Raw genomic sequence first — 16239 nt, 5'->3', positions numbered from 1 at the left:
GTGCACCGTGTAATTTCTGTTTCACGAACAGTGTCTTCGTTTTAGAGCGAAATTAGCGTAATAGATGATGTTCAAGGCGTGAGAGGATTTCGATCGACCGAAATGACGTCGATGTTTAAGGCCATAAATGTAGAGAGATTTCAGATTTATTGTGAAGAACATATAAATAATTTTCATGAGAATGAAAGGACAGTTTTAGAAGAAGATGATTAATTCTTAAATTGGAATATCGTGAAATATCTATTTTAAGAAAAGCATGAATAGTTTAATTAGTAGAAAATTAATTTCTCAAAGTAGATTATATTTATTTTTGTATATAGAATTTATATATAATTATCAAAAAGAGAAAAATGGTTCCAAATGATTTTATTTGGTCTCTAAAATTATAGGGTAATGAATTATTACAAAAACTAGATATAAATTAACTTTTAATTATTTGAATTTTCAAAGGAAGCAATTTGATATTAATAATTTTCACGACTAAAATGCTAAGTAGTTTAATAAATTCAAATGGATTAAAAAAAGTTAATCGAAAGAATGTATAAATCATTTGTAGAAATTATTATTTAAAGAATATCTTCGAATATGAAAGAATTAAGAGATATAAAATATAAATGAATCTACTTTCGTAACTTAAGAATTCGATTATTTTAAATCATTAACAAATTACTAAATTTTAGAATTTATACTATTAGTCTTTTCGTAAATTATCAAATAATGAACGCTTCGATTATTAATGATGTTCCATTTTAAGATTTAAATCACTCTGTTAAACCTCGATCAAAGCATGGTACGAGGATTAGTAATCGAGATTATCGATTAAATCACTTTGATTAATTAATAAGCATAGGGACAATATATGGTAAATGTAATTAGCAGAGATCACCAAAAGTTTGTGATACCTTCAAAAGTATATCGATAAGCGTTGCCTGCGTTTGAAATCGTAATTTTTAGAACGAAATAAAGAAAAGGAGTCAAGAGAAAATATCTTTTTCCTTTATTTCCATCAAACAGTCGTCGATGATCACGGAGCCGAAAAATATATTTATAATCAAATATCTTCGAAATAATCAAATTTCATTATAATAAATAATATTTTCAAAATTTTTCTTTTATTACAATGAAACGACCAATGGAAACAGAAATTAAATATATATATGTTTGTGATTCGTATGAAAAAAGATTTGAATATGATGTATCAGTAGAATTTTTTATAAGAAATGAATTCTGTTGAAATTAATGGATCTTCAAGAAAATCATCTCTCTCTCTCTCAAGATATTTTATTTAATTTTTTTTAGTAGAGATTTTTAAAATTTTTTATTTATATTTATCAGCAATATATAGGGATTATAAATTGAAAATCAAAAAATTGATATAAATTTATATCCGAAAATCATAAGTTTCCTACGATATTCTAATTGTGCAGTGTACATTTAACTTAACGTAAGATAAAAGTAAGATTATTGTAAAACAAACATTTTTGTTTTTAAGCAAATAAGATAACAAATTGTTTGTCTAATGTATTTATTTATTCTCAGTTGCAGTTCAGAATTGCAAAGAGTATCTCGAGTATCTTTTAACTTCAACCAGCTAGCTAAAATTAATTAGAAATAGCAAAGTTGCAAGAATATCTTTTGGAACAACCTAAATATTTTATCCATCTGTCAAAAGCAAATTCTTGGCGCAGGTTATGCTTCTATGTTCACATGAACCAAATTCACGTACATTAATGTACAATCAGGCTACGTTAACGTGCAGTCCCAGACTATGCTTCTGTCATCGCCAGATTTCTGCTTCCCTGAATAACATTGTCGCGAAGGTAGTAAATACTTAACAAGCACGCTGTTAGACAATAGGCTATTAAGAATCTGGATGGTAAGAATGTATACATGTATACTCGAGGAAGGATTAATACACGTATGATTTTGCTTAGTGTCCACCATGACGATTTTGCACTTCTTGTTTTTTTTTTTTTCTTCGTTTTTGTTTTATTCGACGTTTACTTTTATAGCCGAAGTATAATTTGTTGGAAGAAATCGATTAGACAAGGTAAAATTGTCGTTAGAGGATGAAGTGACTTATTGTTTGTCATAGAATCGTTAAGAATAATTTTTATAGAATGATGATTATATTATGTAGGAAGTTGTTCTGAAGTATTCTTTTCTTATATTTAATTATTAATGGCAAGGAATGAATATGGAAGGTAAGAATACACGTGGAGATTTTTTTTATAAGAGAACGTCAACAGATTTTATTTTTCTTCCATTTAATAATATTTTATTTTGAAAATAAATATTAATATTTTATTAAGTGATCGACAATTTTATTCTTAGGAATAAAATTCTAAAACAAAAAATTCATTTAATCTTAACACATCTCTTATTAACGATAATTCAATAATTTTTGTATGAGTTATATAATAAAAACGGGTTGTTTTTCTTTAAAAAACTTATATTTAACTTTTATTTAAATTATTATTTTATCGTTCACTGTTTATAAATATTTAAAACCAGAACGATAAAAGAGATTTTATTTTACTCTTTCAAGGGGAAAAAGTAATGCAAAGCAAATACGATAAGATTCTTTGCTTAATGCACGTAACAATTCGAATCGCACGTTTCTCTCTTAGTAATATACATAAAAATCTCCATCTATCATTCTACGATAAATATTCCATTTGCATTTCACACCTCGCATAAATATCACATTGCTTCATTAATGACGCGATCACGGTGTTCCTAGATGATACGCTATTCCTGTTACGCAATCTCTTTCTACTTTCCATAGAAGGTGCTGTGCCATCGTGTATAGCTGATGGAATAATTGGCCATCATTAGCTCAGGAATATCGACTGCATTAGACTTCGTCTATTGTCGACCCATACACGACCATTAAACGAATAGCTCGATAAATTTGTTAGATATAAGGATACCAGGCAACGTGTGTAATTTCCTTCAACGTGTGTTGCACGATATAACCGAGAAAAACTAACTTTTCTCGGTGAAAAGGTTGTATTCGAGCGTTAATTGGTCAAAATGGAATATCGTATTGTTGATGTTCAACACGAGTTTGTATTCTTGCAATTTCGCTTGGAAAATTAGATAAAATAAACGATTAAACTTTGAATTGAAAGCGTTCCTTTGAGAATGTTGATTGGGGGGGGGAGGGGGAGGATGCTTCTAGAATTCTTTTCAATCGAAAATTGACAAAGTGAAATAATGAAATGTTATTCGATCAAAAATTGACGAAGAAACAAATCAATATTTTATCACTAATAATAAAAATTTACAAAGCTCATTAATCAATCAAAAGATTTTTAAAGTTGTAAAATATAAAGAACGTTTTTTAAAAAAGAAGAAATCTATATTACCTCTCCGCAACAAAATCAATAAATCATCGAGTAGCTGTACTGTAACAAATGTTCCTCTCCACAGCAATCGAAGTTGCAGTTCGTGCTCGATGTGTGTGTTCTTTGTCTCATTTTTAAACGAGGGTACGCTCCGTGATCGACGACGTCGATGGAACGGAAGTTACCAATAAAAAAATAAATAAATAAACTGTTAGAGTTTAAGGATTATAATTGAAAAAAAAAATGGAAAAATAGAAGAACGATTGAATGTAAGCGAACATTCGTTTATTATTTATTAATACCCTTCCACGCCACTCGCATATCATTGTTAAGGAGTAACGTTTGATTACCATCGTAACATTACAATAAAATAAATGTATAAAATTTATGTATCGAATACATGTATGTATATAATATGTATATTACAAAGAAATAAGATTAAAAAAAAAAAAAAAAAATACTTAGCAAAAAGAAATACCCGAATTCCTCTTCCGAGCTCTCTCTTTTTCTCTCTCTCTCTCTCTTTCTCTCTTTTCTAGTTTCTTAAAAACTTATCATTAATTATGCTATGAAAAAGGCAGTGCTGGATGGCGATGTTTCTTTTAAGGTAATTAAGCTTGACCCAGCAAAACTGAAATTTTCAATGAATATGGCCAGAAAGAATTGTAGGTGACAACAAAAAACGCAAAGGGATATTCATTTTATTAAAAAATTTGATTAAAATTATTGACTAAATATAATTATTTTGTTATGTATCATCATTATTCAATTTGTGAAAATTTTTCTTCTTTATATGTATATTTCGATAGAGAGTATAGTAATTTAATAGTATTTAATAAAGAAAACAAATCAAAAAAAAAAAAAAAGAAAATGATTTTTCCCCTAATTTCTCAAAATGTTAAAGCATTAGTTATAAAAATTATTAAATTAAAATTAAATCTTTAATGAACTTTTAATGAAATTATTTTACGACTAATCTTCATTATTTCATGATCATCATATATAATAAGATCTTGGAAGAATTTTGGTTAAGGCACGTAAATAGTTTCAATTTAAGGCACTTAGCTTCTCTTCGTTGATTTAATTGGCTGTGATAGTGACCATAAACATTACAAATTAGGATATTTTATAAATCTCTCACTTCTTTTCTTTCATTCTTTGATCTTAAAAAAAAAAATTTCACTTTGCTTGGTCAAGTTATATAGTAAGTATAGCAATAAGTATAGTTGTAAAAAGTAAACCTACGAATGTACAAATATATTTTTCATATGATATTTTGAAATTCGTGGTCTTTGTAGATGAATTTTTGAACTCGTGATGTCAATAATTGTTATATTATTAAGAATTCGTAAAAAAAGAATAAAGAAAAAAGTTTATAATTTATTGGTGACGAAAGACGATACGAATATTCGTTATTTAATGAAATTAAAAATATCAGAGAATTAAATTTGGGAATTGTGTACAATTTAAGAGTTGCAACAGAATGAAATATGTCACGATTAAAAACAGAACAGAACAGAAATTTTGCTTAAAAGCAGTTGGAGAAGTGTAATTGATTTTAACCGTTTCAAAGTTAAAATACAAGAATAAAAATAATATAAAGTTAATTAACTTTTACGATTGTCAGAAAAGTAAGTTAAGAGCATTAGTCCGTAAAGTTAATTACAAGTAGCTTGTAGTAGATATCTGTTCTATAAAATTCGAATGGAAATTGAAATAAGTTGATTCTTTTGGATTCCACAATTTTTTAAGTAATCCAATTACTAATAGAAAAAATAAAAAAAATAAAAAAACATAAACCATCTTCTATCACCAATCAATCGAACGCTTCGATCCCCTTAAATTCGAAACGCAAATCTCCGAATTTGAAATTCGCGCGAACGACTGGTTGAACTGCGCAAAGGGTTAAAAGTTTAACAAAAAAAAAAAAATCATCGAATCAAAGATTATCGATCACTCGAGAATCGTCTCGAGGCGAAAGAAGGAAATGATGATAGAGATCGCATCGAAATCGATCCGATTTTAATTAGACTTAATTAAAAGCGAGAAACGAACTTTGTAACGCTCCCTCTCTCTACCTTCTCATTTCCTCTTTATCCTCACTTCTTTCGACGAGAGGAACTCTTGACATAATTTATGCGCGAGCCGCAGACCGCTCTCTCTTCAATAGTTAAATTACTTTCGGCTTTATTGCGGCCCTCGTTGGGTGGAAGAACAATCGGTGGCCGATTCTTTTACACGCAGCATTTACGCCGCGGCAATATCCTCGTCTCGACACGGCCTCTACCGTAATGAGCCATCGATGAAGATTGCTCAGTCCTCGAGGAACGTCGCTGCTGTTGCTCGCGCAGTTGTTGGAGCTGATACTGTCTCGAGTGCTGATCTGTGAACAGAATCGTTGGATAAGCTGGGTTCTGACTATAGTCTGAGCCAGGCGTTGGCTAAGTCAAGGTCGCGAAGCTTCCCCCACTCCGCCAGCATTGTAATGGAGGAGATGGTTAATAAGGAAGATATAATTGTTAGATTGATGGAAAAGTTGCATTGGTTATTAGTTCTGGTAAGGTAAACAATTTCAAATGAGTCGAATATTTTTGTTTATGATAAATTTTATGATGGATGATATTTCAGGATAGAGGAATATTTTATTTCCGTTTAAAGTTAGAGATCAATTTAAACTGCATAATAAGATATTTCTATTTTCGGGTTTAATTTATTGTTTAATTTATAAACAATAAAGGGATTAATAAATTATTATTATATATATTGGATTATAAGCAATTTAAGTTTGCGTTAGATGAAGAGAGTTAATGTAATTAGATTGTTTCAATTTACATCTTCATCTAACGCAAATTTAAATTGTATAATAAATAAGCCTTAACCAACAATTTTTGTATATCAATTTTTGCACAGAAGTGTGTTATAAATATGTTAACTTTGATAAATATAAAAAAGGTATAAATTATTTTTAAAAAAATTTTTTCTCTCTTTTTAAAATAAATATTAAATATACTTTTTAATATATTAATACATATAGAATGTGTAAGAAACACTTTGTTTCGTTTCGAGGTCAATATTTCAAAGTATAGAAATAAAATGTCAATTCTATCTTATATCTTGAGCAAATCTATTGATCGACAAACGAGCGACGTGATAAACAACTCATTGATAGTTGTGGCAAAAAGCAATCTTAACAGTCAATTGGTACACTAGGAAATGGATATTGCCTTGTCAAGCTTTATCGATAGTTTCTAGTGTTAGTTTAACTCAAGCAATCTCTTGTAAGTTCGTGTATACAAGTGTTACAAATGTCGTGATGTAGAACAGAATATCGTGCCTATCGTCACCATTCAAACTATTAGAATACTTTTCCAAGTGATCTAATGCATAAGGTATACTGAATTCCTATGTCACAATTGGTTTCTTGATCCAATTACATTAATTCTGGAATACGACCGAGTTGAAAATCTTGGAATTTTTTAGTAACAATTAAAAATGTAAAATAAGAAAAGGATAAAAAAATTAAATTAAGAATGAATTTTTTAATAAAACAAAGGAAAATAAGAAAACATAAAGGGATATATTTAAGTAATTTAAACTATTTTTATCGTCCTATTTATTAAATAAAGAGAAATGAATTTATAAAAATGATAAATATATATTTTTAATATAGTATATGAATGTTAAGAGTTTTTTTTTAATCTTGTAGTTTATATAGATTAACTTTATAATATCGAAATAAATAATTATTTTAGGGGTTCGTTTTGAGTAAATTAAGAAATATATAAACGTTTCTCTTATCCTTTATTTGTAATCGACGAAAAACGTGCAGTTTCCGGACTGGAAGATGAAATTGCAATGTCGCTAGAGACCGCTAGTGTCGGCGTGAAACGACTGTGATGACGATGCCGACAGCAAGAAGTCGCGTGACCCGAATATCGTTAATAGCACCGTGGTAAACCCTTCTGAAGCGAAATTGCGTACTGCATCCGGACACGGGAATATAAATCAGCTGTTCCACGACTTCCGTAAATGCGCCCGCGCGCGAGAATATTAATCAATGTCACTCGAAGGCACATTTTCTTAATCGGCCCGCTTGCACCAGTTACGTATCTAAATTGTTTCGCGTGAACCCATTTTGTCATTTGAAGAATTTCTTAAAACGAGGAATTTATCATTTGTTACAATGATTTTTTTTTTCTCGTAATTTATATCGTACATTGAAAAACTGGTAATAATTTATTGCGTTTATTTGTAGTTTATAGTAAAATCTTTTTCGAAGATCGTTCGTTTTTATTTAGTAGTAGTATATAGTAAATTATTTTTTTCATAATTTTTTATTAAATGTTAAAATTATAGAAGTTACAGAAATAGTGCAATTCCCTGTAAATGCACGAATGCTACTTCTAATGAAGTTTCGATGAACGATGTTTCAATGATCTTATATTTAATTGCAACGACACATATATCATTGATAAGTAATGGAATAAATTCTGTAAAAAATTTTAAAAGGTTTCGTGAAAGTAAAATCTTAATTCCACTTCACTTTTCTTGGTTTATTATAGCGAAATCTCGAATATCTCATTTAGCAACGAGACTCGTTTCCGGTCTCAAAACTTCTGGGAATTGCTAGAAGAAAATCACGGGGTCAGCCTGAACGGTTAAGTGCCGTGTCGTAAAACTTAAACGAGATTGCAGAGTATCGCGATACAAAGATTGGTCGCAAGTTAGTATCATCGTGAAAAGTTGGCTCGTGTTTATACGTGTCTCATGGATAGTTTCACGTCCCGTCATCAGTGACGTTCTCTTTTCTTATTATGTATCATTAATAGCAGGCACTTCGAGTCGACAGTGACAACACGAAATGCATAAATCACTAAAAGAATACTTGGACTCGTTTAACGAACCTCGTAGATTTAAATGACGAGGAATGAAGTTCACGCAGAAGTACTTTAAATTACAATTTTTTGTCACTTTGTCCCCAATCTTTCAGATTAAGTTAGTATAGATTTATAGACGATTTCTGTGAAATTAATTTTTTCTGGAATTGCAAGGATTTTAAAAGTTTTACTTTTTTGAAACAATATTTTTTAATTCAATTCTATTTTTATTATATTAACGATTAGATATAATGATTAATTTGTCTGTTATGTTATGTTTGGGACCACGTTAGTTGTTCATTTGATTCTTTCGAAATTAATAAAATAATGGATGGGATTGTTATAATTTTTTTGATATTATTACACAGCATTTCTTAGGAATTCTTAAACCTATTAAAAATTAGGTACGATTTATTTTTGGTTCGAATTTTCAATTTCTTTAATTAATATATTATTTTAATATTGTATTGAAAGGAAAATTTGTCTACTGATGTAACCTAATTGCTTAATAATTGTAATTCTGTTTAACTACGAATGTGATAAATTTTGCATATTCCTTGTTAGTATATTGTAGTATCGAATTATTGTTGATCAATTAAAAATAAATGAATAGTAATAATATTATTATTTAAAATCATTTGAAATTTTATGAAATAGTATATAGAATAACTATAAAAAACTTTATTTATAAATTGTTTTCTCGATTAAATCGAATTTGTTCAACAGTATAAATTTTAGCAATAGATCAAATGCAAAATTCTGTTAATAGATTAAAATTTTTTTTTAAAAATCGATTCATATACAGTGAATTCTGTGGAACAGAAATTTTCAAAAAACCGAGAATTGAAGGTTAAAGAGAGGAAAAATCAAATCCTGTGTATTCGTAATACAATTGAGAAACGGTTAGTTGTCCGTGATAAAATAAAAATTTGTTTATTTTTAACTACAGGAAGAACAATATCTTAAGTTATTAAATTCGAATACAGTTCTCAAAAAACTTTTTATAATTATTTTCTTATTCGAGAAAATATTTACGTTAACGTAAAATTAATACGTATTAAAATTTAAAATAGCAATAAATAAATATTGCACATTTAATGCTTGCATTACATTAATATTGAGGAAGAACAGCTATGAACTTACCACGAGATTATTACCATAAATTATACCCCGACTGTCTAAATGTCTTAATTAAAATGGTAACAGGTGCGAGACCTTTCGATCATCCTTTATCTAAATTCTCTTCCAACTTCCCTTCTACCATATTCCTCTTAATCAGACGTTCAATTTCTCATTTATGATACTCACTACAACCTCCTATGATTTAATTTAAAACAAAATATCCTTATTTATTTAATCCTAAAAAAAAAAAAAAAAAAAAAAAAAAAAGATCAGCATAAGAATCAATGAATTAAAATATATGAAATTATATATTATTACATCAAACTATATTATAGCAAATTACATTATATCAAAGTTTAAAGATTCCTTCACAGAAATAGAATTGTCTGTTTTACAAAAAGTTGCCAAGTTCGAGAGATGTATAATTGTTACAATATTTATCGATGAAATGGATGTACAGAGTGTTTTCTTCGAGTGAAAACAAGTGGAATCGTATCGGGATAAGCGGTTGAAGGGATATCAAAAAAATGCTTTAAAAAAAGATTGCGGATCGATTCGTATAGAAGAAGAAGAGAGAAGAGGCATTGATATGATATTATTTTCGCTTAAAAGAAAGAGAGAAAAAAAAATATATATATGTACAGAGGGTGAAAGGAAAATATCACAATACAGGAATATTCTTCTGCAACAACTCGGACTTCTTCTCGGCCATGTTCAACAGATTCTGCACCTCCTGGACCTCGATCGACGACAACGTCGACTCAAGATCGGGCAAGATAGCGTCGGTAAGGCTCAAAGAGGCCAACTCGCCGATATCCGTGTTGTCACGATCGGACAACACCCGTTTCAACTTCTTGATATACTTCTTCAATCCCGCCTGCATAGCTATGCCAGCCTTCGAGTCGCGACGAGGCAATTTCAAGTCGTCTGGCCCGTTTTCCTTCAATTCTTGAATCCGACTCGATTCGACTTTCTCCACCTTCCCAACCCTCGAACACTTCGTCTCGCCGACTGGCGACTTGCTCGACTTGCTGATCCGCGTCGATCGAGCACCGGCCACGTTGTCGTTGTGAAAACCGGTGTTCAACTTCGAGGCCATCACCCTTTGCTGCAAGCTTTTCGCCTTTTCGGAGGGCATCTTGTTCGCGCTGCTTTTACCAAAATTCTTGATCACGCTCGAAGTTTTTCTACGATTGACGCTTGTCTTCTCCTCTTCCTTGTTCCTCGTTGACGAGTCGGCCGTGCTCTTCCTCTCGTACGCGTTCGATCTAGGGGAATTTTGATCCACCCTCGCCTGTTGGCCATCCTGATACCTCTTAATACCGTCTCTCACCGTTTTGACATTCATCTCCGACATTTCTCTCCGTTTCTCGTTACTCCTCAACCTGTCCAGATCCGGTTGACGAACGTTCTCGCGAATCTCGTCCTTCGTGAGGAACGATTCCGTGGAAAGTTCCGTTTTAGGGGCAGACTGTTTCGCCAATAGCACAGGGCTGACGGTTCGCGAGTCTTGTTTCCTGTCGCTCAAAACTTTGCCGAATTTCTCAGCCGGCTGCTTCCCGGACAGCTTTCTCGAGCACTCTTCCGCGTTTTCATCCTCGCTCGTCGCCCTCTTCGACCTAGTCTGCGCTGCCTCGCCAGAATCTCCCGCGATCTCCACCAAGGAATCGATCGTCCTCCGCGTCTGTATCCTCGGCGAGCTCCCCTCGGACGGATTCTTCATCGAGGAGCGGCGCGAACGAGTCAGCGAATCGTTCCTCGCCGACAAATTACCCACGGATGGTAAATCGATCTTCGCCAACTTTTCGGTCTCGCTTTTAATCGCCTCCAGTTTGCCAACTTGGCTGCTCGATCTCGCCTCCTCATCCTTACACGCGCCACCCGACTTCGATCCATCTCTCGCCGAATTCTTGTCCAATTGGGGCAGACTTTTTACCGCCTGATCGATCCACCCCGAATTATTTTTGATCGACTGTTTGCTAGTTTGATGTTTGAACGAGTTGCTGAATTTCCTCGATATCTTCTTCTTGCACGTTCCCGACGCCTTCAACGATATTCTGCCAGGATTCACGTACTTTTTGTTGAATGATGTCTCCGGATTTCCGGCCAGCCAGGGCACGAAGTGTGGCTTCTCCGCGACGCACGGCCTCGAGCCGGTGGACGAGTCGCGGGAGTGGGAAGAGTGGATGTCTCGACACTTGCTCGATATGCTGCGTGTACTCTCGGTGTCGATCGAGCTGATCGTCGAGCAGTTCATCGACTCTCTTTCGACCCCGTCGATGAACGACAGAGTTTTGTCCTCGCGTCTGTGCGAGTTGAAGAAGAACGTCTCCCGCTTCGAGCTCGCCGAATCGGTGCTCGAATTCGTCCTCGAGAATTTCGTCGCGCTCTTCTTGATCGTGGATCGTGGCAACGTTGATATCCTTGAAGTCGTCGAGTCGGCACCTGCGCTCGATGGCCTCGGTTTTGACGGTTTCAAGCTTCCCTTAACGACCGACTCTACAATTCGTGCGAACAATTTCATGGTTACAGGATTTTTTTTTAAAGCTACAAGAAGTTTTCTTTCTCGGTCTTTTAAAATAAAAATTTTGTAGAAGAATCACGTAAATCACGTGCAATTATTCTTCACTTTCGTAAAACAATTCTCTTAATTTTCGCGAGGAGTGTGATAAGAAAAAAACACGAAGAGACAACAAAATTATGAAAGTAGAAAAAAAAAAAAAAAAAGAAATGGCGATACAAAATGATCCATCATTCACCACTTTTCAACGTTTCAGAAACTACTACATTGCAACGATTTTGAAACGACGAAACCCTTGTTAATTCCAACCAATTCACGGTTACCTTGTCTCCTCTGTATCGAGCCATCCACAACGGTGTCGTCGTAAAACGAAATCTTGGGCGATCTCTCATCCTGTCCAACAGCATCGGCCACCTCCACGTGCTTCGTTTCCGTTTCCTTCTCCACCGTTTTCGGCTTCTGCGTCCCCTTTATCAGAAAGTGATCCAACGGATGCAAATACTCGGTTTCCCTTTTGCTCATACCCTTGGTCGCGTCGTAATACTCCTCGACAAAGTCGAACAGGCTGTGATGATATTGATTGTTCAGTCTCAAAGCGATGGTGGAGTCGTTGTTGTTCAAGTGGATGGAATTCATGACAACGTCGCCAGGTGGCTGATAATTGTTGTACTGCTTCCTCAATGCCGTCTCTACCAATTTGAACCGGTACGCGTCGTAATCGAACGCCGATATATCGACGATCGGTAATTCAGAGTTGGTGGCGATGAACGAGGACGATTGTTTCAGGATAATGTCGTTTTTCTTCATCATCGAGTCGCTTTTCTTTTTCCCATTTTTCACCCACGCTCGGGATACATTTCTGTAATCGTTTCTCACGTTGTCACCGCTCGCCTGCAAAATCGGCGTCGAGATCGTCTTACGAGCCGATTCCAAGCAAAGATCCGTGCTGGAACTCGAGTCGGAATCGAACGTGGTGATTGGATAATGGGTCATCAGGATATGGTCGCGATTTTTCTCGAATTTGCAATGGTTGAGGAGAGGGGTTGGCCAAGTCTTCTTGGTGAATTTGATCGAATCATCCTGGTGGTGGGGCGTATTCGATATTCCGACGGTGTGTGCGAGCGGAGATTCGAAGGGTGCGAGAAAAGCGAAATTTTTATTGGATTAGATGTTAGGGTCGTGTCCTGTAATGAATTCTGGTAAAGGGAATGGGTATGGTATACCATTGGATGGGGGAGTGAAATTAAGTGAAAAAGATATTTTGGTAAGGTTTGATTGTTGCTAAGATTAGATTTAGAGTGGTGTCTTTGATAAATCGATTTCTCGTTTCATTTTATTCTGTTCTACTTGAACGTTCCATGTATATAATGTGCACGTAATGAATTAACGATTAAATCCAACTGATTTGTAATTATATATATATAGTCAATTAGATTCATAATTAATTATTAAAATTCTCTTTATCCAGAGATTAATATTCCAATCGGATTTCGATATAATTAATTTTAATTATTAACACTATTCACGTAACGCGCAATTTTGTAAATCGATCGAGAGCAGTATTTGATTAAATTTCGAGTGAGTGGTGGATTATTAAAAATCATTTCATCGGGAAGAAAAAGCGAAATGAAAAAAAAAAAAATAAAATAAAATAAAATAAAATAATAAAAGGAAAGGAATAATTAAATTACCACAAAATCAACGATAAATAACAATTTCACAGAGAGAAAGAGAGAGCATTCGCTCCCTTATTAAAAAAAAAAAAAAAAATCACGAATAGCAAAACGAACAGAAAAAAGAATTTATATTTCGTTCCATCCCCTGACCGAACAGTATCAATTGCCAAGAAAACCTGTCAGAGAGATCCGCGAAGATCCGACACGCGTTAAATCCTCGCCTTAAACCCAATCAAAGAGACACGTACTAAAGTGTGTTGGAAACGAAGGATCAGGGGTACCGCCAACAGGATGACAAGCGTCAAAGCGAAAATACTCTCGACGACGAACGGTGGTATCGATTGCAAGGTTAGGATGAGCTTGCCGGGTGCCACGACGTTCAGCATAACGGTGAGTTTTTTCTTCGGTGCCTGGATGATTTCCGGCGGCCGCGCATCCACAAGTCACGTGCCTCATGTTAGACCTCGATCACCGGATGCAGGCTCGATCGATCGATGCCGTTCGTAGCCTGCACACTGTCCCCGGAAACGTCTTCCATAATTGAAACGATCGCCGATAACCCGAATTCCGCTCGTCGCTTTTTTCCTTCGTTTGTCTTTGTGGAGTGGCTTTCGAAATTTTTTAAATCACCGCTCCAACTTGGAAAAACTCGATCGTTCCACGTTCGAGAGGAGTTCGATGAAAGAGGAGGAGAAGGAGAGAGAGAGAGAGGTACGTTGTTCGATCGCTTTTGTACACGTGTGTTTACGTATGTTCGATGGAAGAAGGTTTTCGTTTCATTTCTTCGATTTTCTATTCGAAGGGGAAATTGGTTATTTAATTGGTTATTTATCGATCAAGTGTTTTACATCGTGATTAAACGTGTTTCGTAATTTTGCTACGTGACTTTTTTAATGCACTTTCATATTTTTTTTTTTTAATATCGATATTTGTAAATATCGAATTTCAGACAAGATTGGAAATTGGTCGTTTACTTTAACGAGTATGATATCGTATTCATACATAAGATAATTTACGACAAAAATTCTAATTTTATATCTTTCTCGATATAATATTCATTTTCGTTTCTTTCACGAATTTATTATTCGATCTAATATTTCCAAACTTTGTAAACGAATCAAATATAATTCACAATTATATATTTATAACTCATTGTGGATGATTGAAATGTCAATGTATCAAAATCATTATGAGTGTAGGATTATCCGATGCTTCGGATAAAGAAAAATTAGCCGTGAGAAGGAAACGTGTTGCTCGAGAATGAGGGAGGATTGCTCTCGTCTCGATTTGATTCGATATCGATCCAGCCGACTGGCGTTTCTTTTTCTTTCGATTTTAATATCGGCCACGTTTGTCGTTTCCCGTCCTTTCGTGTTTACTGTCGCGACGATATTCACCCTCGTTGCGGTATCTCGAGGGAAACCAGGGACCCTTGAAATAATACTTTCCCTCAGGAAGGATATTTTCAGACGATAGATAGGAAAATACTTCTTCAGGTGTTTCGTTCCGGTCGCGCGAGCTTGTTGCAGTATTATTCTAATGCTATCGATTAACGTTAATTTCCATGTGATATCTATTGTTGTTATCTCTTAATTGAATTAGCTAATTTAATATTAATTTTCATAACGTCCATTAGAGTTAATTATATAATAATAATTATACATACATATCAAAGTTGACGTATAAAAATATTAGTTGAGATTTATTTATTGGATGAAACGAGATGGAGATAGAAGAACGAAAATTTGCTTAATAATTTAATAAGTAAAATTCAAATAGGATTACGTTTGTTTTTATAAAAAACAATAATGAAAATATTTTAACCTTGAATAAATTTTCAAATTTTTAAAAATAAGTATAATATAATTTTGTAATATTACCTTTAAATATCTATCTTCGTTATTCACGATTTAAAAAAAAAAAAAAACCTCTCTTTCATCATCTTAACAAATCTCTTCTCTAACAACTGAAAACTACCTAAAAATAGATAAAATCTCCAAAAATGATTCTTCATCGTCGCTCCAAATCTCTTCTTTAACAACGAATTAAAAACTTACCGTGAAAAATATAATAAACAAGAGATCGTAAATAATCGAATAAACATCCAAAGATAATTAACACCGAGGATTATTAAGCTGCAAACAAAATGATAAACAAAAGGCAACGAAAGAACCGAATAATATTACGAGGCGCCAATCTCCATTACCTCCCTCACTCTCTCTCTCTCTCTCTCTCCCTCCTCCATCGGAACAATAACAACAATAAAATGCTTAATTGTAATACGATAACCGGTCTAAATGCTCCTTGGTAATTTACCATTCACTTCCGCGGATCGCAACGGTTTCGATGGAGAATAATGGCAATTCCCCCCCCCCCCCCCTACCCCGCGAAACAATTTAAATTATTACCACAGCGCGCGCATTTGAAACGAAAATCCGCGTATCCGCGAGATTAATTATTGAAATTCGCGCTTCGTGAAATTCGATGAACGAAACGCAATTTGTAGAAGGCTTGCTGGCAGGCAAAGCATTTGTATAACGGTGTTCTGCGTGAACGACCGGCATAACCGAGTTAATGACGATCAGTTTGAATTATTCCATTTACAATATTACCGTTTTAAGTTTGAATAAGGAGGAGGTGGTCGCTTCGTGATTGAAGTGCCATCGATACTTTCCTGAGAGAGAGAGAGAGAG

The 16239-nt window shown here is 33.9% G+C and overlaps 2 protein-coding genes across 2 annotated transcripts in view; both read right to left on the bottom strand.

Moving 5' to 3' along the window:
- Positions 1 to 3613: 3613 nt before the first annotated feature.
- The window catches only part of LOC100871808 (uncharacterized), a 158202-nt gene continuing 145576 nt past the window's right edge, over positions 3614 to 16239 (bottom strand). The window contains exon 21 of the mRNA XM_086907214.1: positions 3614 to 5733. Within this exon, the coding sequence (XP_086763340.1) occupies positions 5585 to 5733 (149 nt within the window). The 3' untranslated portion in view covers positions 3614 to 5584. The remainder of the gene's footprint in view (positions 5734 to 16239) is intronic.
- LOC147657804 (uncharacterized) lies at positions 9639 to 14440 on the bottom strand. The gene is made up of 3 exons (XM_086907221.1): positions 13795 to 14440; positions 12194 to 12950; positions 9639 to 11848 (listed from the first exon to the last, which is right to left on the bottom strand). The coding sequence occupies exons 1-3, from the start codon at positions 13930 to 13932 to the stop codon at positions 10011 to 10013; spliced, it is 2733 nt and encodes a 910-aa protein (XP_086763347.1). The 5' UTR covers positions 13933 to 14440; the 3' UTR covers positions 9639 to 10010.

The sequence above is a fragment of the Apis florea genome, unplaced genomic scaffold (genome assembly GCF_048593485.1).
Source record: "Apis florea isolate Af1SG1 unplaced genomic scaffold, ASM4859348v1 contig_2835_pilon, whole genome shotgun sequence".
Classification (NCBI taxonomy): domain Eukaryota; kingdom Metazoa; phylum Arthropoda; class Insecta; order Hymenoptera; family Apidae; genus Apis; species Apis florea.
The sequence above is the reverse complement of the archived record's forward strand: the minus strand, read 5'-3'. Positions and strand labels throughout refer to the sequence as shown.

What these genes read in the sequence shown, in the direction of transcription:
- LOC147657804 (XM_086907221.1), bottom strand. Translation starts at nt 13,932, where the DNA reads ATGCTGAACGTCGTGGCACCCGGCAAGCTCATCCTAACCTTGCAATCG. An exon ending in TTCGTTTCCAACACACTTTA is followed by an intron (nt 12,951 to 13,794) that starts GTACGTGTCTCT and finishes CCCCACCACCAG; the next exon opens with GATGATTCGATCAAATTCAC. An exon ending in CTCGATACAGAGGAGACAAG is followed by an intron (nt 11,849 to 12,193) that starts GTAACCGTGAAT and finishes CACGAATTGTAG; the next exon opens with AGTCGGTCGTTAAGGGAAGC.